Here is a 5,159-nt window from a genome sequence, read left to right as displayed (position 1 = left end):
AACACATAGCCACATTTTAGAAGTACGATAAAATAAACCTATAATCTTCACATATTTATTTAAAAGGATATAATTTCTTATGTAAAATTTATATTAAGAGACAGTTTAACTTAATTCTTTTTTAGAGAATAGATCTTTAACACAAAGGATAGTTCACACAAGAATCTTTTAGGTAATCTATTATTTGAAAGCACATTTATTTAAATCATGAAATGAGTTTTTCTAATTTATCGAAAATAGGATTTTGGGAGCGTTACAACAAGCCCAAAGGATACACGTCCCGGTGCTCCCCACCACCACCTCACTTACATTATTCTTGGTCTTCACCTCCACCTCTACCTACCGAACATCAGGTATGCAAATTCATCATCATTTACTTGTTGTTAGTTATATTATGGTGTAACTCAGCAAATATCATTACCTCCACCTACCGAACATCAGGTATTCATCATCATTTACTTGTTGTTAGTTATATTATGGTGTAACTCAGCAAATATCATTTGTACAGATATATTAGACCCTCCAGCTACCTTGCCGACGTAGGAACGAGATGACGAGTTAGACTTTGTTGAAGCCCTCTTCACTAGTGGAGGTACCGACCATCACTCGTCGTTGTACCTCGATGGTGATCGGAGATAGTGAGCTTCCATTTTATGTGTTGTGATACTTGAGACTTTTGTGTCTTATGACTATGTATGAGATGTTGTGATATTGTCTACTATTATGACTGGATAAGATGTTGTGTCTTATGACTATGAATGAGACTTTTGTGATGTAATTGATAAGACTATGGATTTAATTGTTGTTATGTGATTGTGTGTGAGATGTTTTATGTGAAAATATATTGTGCTATAGCTATTGATATATTTGTTATGTTGTGGAATGTGGTGTAAAATAAAAATAAACATCATTTATAATGCTAGTCAAATTAACATCCTAGAGGCTTACTGGGTCTCTAGAAAGTTAGACGGCTTACTATAGCCCCTAGAAAGTTAGCTAGTTGACAGCGCTACGTAACTTAACGACGTGAACCTACTAACTTCCGAGAGGGCCGTTGGTATTCATCTCCTTCCGTATCATCCAAAATAGTGGTCCAATGCCGTAGACTCATCTTGTGTATGATGGAGCCTGCTTGGTCAAAGATGCCATAGGGGATTTCCGTTCCTTTGTTCCTTTACTTCTTGAACCACCCTTCTTGGTCCTGTCCTCTCTTCTGGATGAGCAAGGTGACCCTTCTTGCTTTCTGTTAGTACCTGCTAATGTTTGTGCATCATAAAACAAAATGAACATGCACTTAATTAGTATTTGACTCACAGGTCAATCTAAAAAAACAAACTGATTCGTATTTGTGCTTACAGTGCGTGATAGTGACATGCCACAGTGTGGTTTCGATGATGTTGAAGGTGCACAGGTCGCCTGGCTTGATCCTGTTCTCCTGGCAGAAGCTCTTCCAGGCCACTCCGACGAGGCAGCAGTAGTTCTTGTATGCAGCACCATGCACCAGCCATGATCTGGCGCTGTCCATTTTTGTCTTAAGCGTGATCTTGCAAGCCATCTGGAACCCAATCCGACCGCAGAACTCCTTTGACAACGGCTACAAGCATTGCGATAATGTAACTTTCATCAAAATACTAATTATTGGAGAATTGCTAATTAAGTGCCTCTTCGTCATGTGGGATGACTTAGAAACATATGAAAATACTGAGCTCTAATATTTGGACAAAAATTTTCCTTGCTAAATCATTTTTGATAAGGATATAGCAGGTTAATTTCACCTTTTGCGTTATCCAATGCATAAGTCCACTCTTGTTTATTACATCAAAATGTTACATCACGCCAAAGCTTGTCCTGCTAAAGTACTATTTATTTTGGTTGCAACATGCATGCATGTTAGTTTCTATTGCTCAACCTTGCAGACAAAAAAAATCCTTTACTTCATATTCTTATTGAAATGGGCCGGATTCTAGGTTGTGAAGCAAAAACTAGACGCTTACAGATATAAGGACCGACTACAAATTACACTATCTCCAGTCAAAAAGGAAATGATGAACAAAACAAGATGTGCCATAAAAAGTGTCAAACCCATGTCTACATGACTGGAGGTAGTAACAGACAGAGAATTTTAAGGAATCTGGTCTATAAACTGTATGATAAAAGAGGCAATTTAATAAAGCATCCAAATAATAAAATAACACAAAAGAAGGAAGGCACTCAAGCAGGCCAAATGCTGAGCTTACAAGAAGGTGCTCAAGTGCATAGGTGTTGATGCTTTTCCTTATCCAAGATGATGTCCCAATACGATAGGGTTCTAGTAATCGGGAATTCTTTGGACCTTTTGGCCTCTTGTTTTCTTCACTTCTTGACTTCTCATCATTGCTTTTACGTTTCCTGATGGAAGGTGTTTCCTGTCGTTTTTCCTTACCTGCCAATTAGGAGACAAAAGTTATACCCATAGCATCAGTTCACCAAACATCAATTCATTTTCTCACTTGATCGAATCCCAGCGTTCTGGTTCTTGAAATCTTTCTGGCATCCACCAAGACCAAATGCTTTGAATTTGAAAACCATGTTCCCTTCGTATCTCAAGTGCAAAACATCACCATTACATATTCCATGGAATTCCAGAAACTGTGACCAGCCACCTGTGAAGAAGATGCCTGATTGATCATTCTTAAGCTCAATACGCCAAAATTTGCCAAGGGGGCTGAGAATGATGGCCGTCTGGCTGTTTAGCCACTCGTCTGTGATGTAATATTTCACAAACCTAGCAGGCAATATCTGCAATAACACATGTATGAAAGTAAAAAGGTGCAATGTTCATGATACAACTGAAGTTTAACAAGGTTATTCTTATGAGAATATTGTATCAGAGTTTGCATACCATCTTTTCTGAGAGATATGGATGAAAAATCCTGATGAACTGTGGCTTACAGATAACACCTTTGCTGCCTCTGGATGTCATAACTGAAGAGAATGTGATTTGTGTATACATATAAACTGAAAAACTATACTACCTACAATTCCGAATGCAGATCGTTTTTGAATTCCAAATTAACCTTTTTAACATGACCATCAATGTGCAAAAGTTACATGGATTCACAATACATACTTGATGCCACCCATCCGCGAAAATGCCTTTACATTATATAATTTTCTCTATTTGAAATGGTATATAACTCAATAAAAAATACAAGTCAACGCATTATAATGAAAACTGTGTCGCTTATACACCCTGCATATGGAATTAGAAGGTGTAGTACATATAATTAATCACTACAAATAATGTTACCAATACAAGATCATCATTAGTTATAAGTGCAATAGGTTCAACTGCAATTCATCCGACCATTTAGACCCCATTAATTTCACAATTTGCAAGATTTCAAATTTCTGCATTAACAGGAAAAAAAATTCTGGGGCTGTTTGATTAAGGGCCACATACGCATCCATTGGGGGGGGGGGAGTCTTTATTTGTGGCTACCTAAACGTTTTCATCAAACAAACATGTACTCAATTAATTTCTGTGGTGTCGCCACTATGCAATGTTAAACTGTGGCCAGCATCCAAACACCCCCTGTCTTTTTTGCCATTAAATGCAATCTTGGCGTCCTCAATTTTCTCATCGTCTTATGCCAATTAGGAGATTAGGGTCCGCGAAAGGGCCTTTAGCATAATGGTTAAGACTTCCGAGTAGTAACTACATGTTATGGGTTTGATCCTCTCATGGACGAATTTCTGGCTTAATTAAAAAAATCTCCTCGCTGTGCCCCGCGCCTGCTTCCGAGTTACATCCTGTGCGGCACCCTCCAGTTGGGCCGTCGCACAGTGAGCGGTGACGACCTGCTAGTGATGAGGGCTAGGGTTCAGAGATTTCCTCGACCGGAGCCATGTTTCAGTCTCTTCTTAATTTAATAACGGGAGGACGGTCTTTCCTCCCCTACCGAGGTTTTTTAGAGATTAGGGTCCCTAAATAAATTAGGGTTAATTAGTTGTGTGCCATTATAATTTTTGTGGTTTTATATATGCCATTTACTTTTTTTGGCCGGTAACCTTGCCATTAAATGCAATCTTGACGTTTAATGGCTGCCAGTGGATGTGATTCAACAAAAACCGTATAAAATGGTGTATTCCGAATCTAAGAAGAAGTTGATGTTTAATGGCTGCCGGTGGACGTGATTCAACAAAAACATTATAAACTGATGTATTCCATCTAAGAAGTTTAATGGCAAGGTTACAGGCCAAAAATATTATAATGGCACACAACTAATTAACCTAATAAATTCGCATCATCCAAATTTGCGTGGAAATAAAATGTTCACCTGCAGCCGGAGCGCTGAACCCTTTAATGCACAAGCTGGTGTCGAACACCTTGACGGTGAGCGTGCCGCCACCCTCGTGCCGCAGCACCACAAAGAAACCGAGGCCGATGCCGTGAGCGGCCAAGAACTCCGCCCACCCGCGCCCCAGGAATGCACCGTCGCCGTCCCGGCCCACAGCCACACGCCACACCTTGCCGAAGGGACTGACCACTAGAGCCGTCGGCTCTGGCGCCCCGTCGCCGGCCTCGAAGCAACCAGAGAGTTCGTCGGAGATGCGCTGCGGAATCAGTGGGTTTAGTAGATAGCATAGTGAAGCGTCGACCGGCGATCGAGGGAGGCTGTGCTTACCATCTTGTGGAAGGAAGGAGGAAGCAGCACCTTCAACTGCTTCGCCATGGCGCGCGCACCAGGACCAGGGTCGCTGAGCAATGGCATGGCGGTGGGCACGGAAGCGTACGGCCCCGGTGCCTTGAGTGAAGTTACAAGGAGAGGATCACGGAACGACGTTTCGGTTTCCTTGTCAATTAGTACTACTTGATTGTTGGAAACACTCAAATGAAGTAAAATAGAATTGAGAATTTGGTATTGTTGCCCTAATTAGGGCCCGTTCGTTTCTGTTGAAACAGACCAGAATTAATTTTAAATCTCCAAAATTTATAATAATTATTAAAGTAATAAAAGCCAGATTTATTCTACCCTTCATTCCATACGAAACAAACCGGTCCTTAGGTTCCAAATGTCTGGTTGACTTAATAGTTTCGCCATTACCATATTTGCTAATTGCTCCTGGTTTTCTTATTCGAGTTGTCCGTCCGCTAGTGTTCAAGTTTTATCTTCTAT

At 40.4% G+C, this 5,159-nt stretch overlaps 1 protein-coding gene across 2 annotated transcripts; it reads right to left on the bottom strand.

Moving 5' to 3' along the window:
• Positions 1-890: 890 nt before the first annotated feature.
• On the bottom strand, positions 891-4,831 carry LOC103641510 (putative B3 domain-containing protein Os04g0347400). Of its 2 annotated transcripts, none has more exons than XM_008664852.2 (7): positions 4,668-4,831; positions 4,320-4,596; positions 2,882-2,964; positions 2,490-2,778; positions 2,238-2,422; positions 1,357-1,594; positions 891-1,256 (listed from the first exon to the last, which is right to left on the bottom strand). In XM_008664852.2, the coding sequence occupies exons 1-7, from the start codon at positions 4,752-4,754 to the stop codon at positions 1,108-1,110; spliced, it is 1,308 nt and encodes a 435-aa protein (XP_008663074.1). In that variant the 5' UTR covers positions 4,755-4,831; the 3' UTR covers positions 891-1,107. The 2 variants fall into 2 exon arrangements, with proteins under 2 accessions (XP_008663074.1, XP_008663075.1); XM_008664853.2 differs by having other exon boundaries at positions 891-1,253.
• Positions 4,832-5,159: the final 328 nt, after the last annotated feature.

The sequence above is a fragment of the Zea mays genome, chromosome 10, assembly GCF_902167145.1.
Source record: "Zea mays cultivar B73 chromosome 10, Zm-B73-REFERENCE-NAM-5.0, whole genome shotgun sequence".
In the NCBI taxonomy this organism is placed as follows: domain Eukaryota; kingdom Viridiplantae; phylum Streptophyta; class Magnoliopsida; order Poales; family Poaceae; genus Zea; species Zea mays.
The sequence above is the reverse complement of the archived record's forward strand: the minus strand, read 5'-3'. Positions and strand labels throughout refer to the sequence as shown.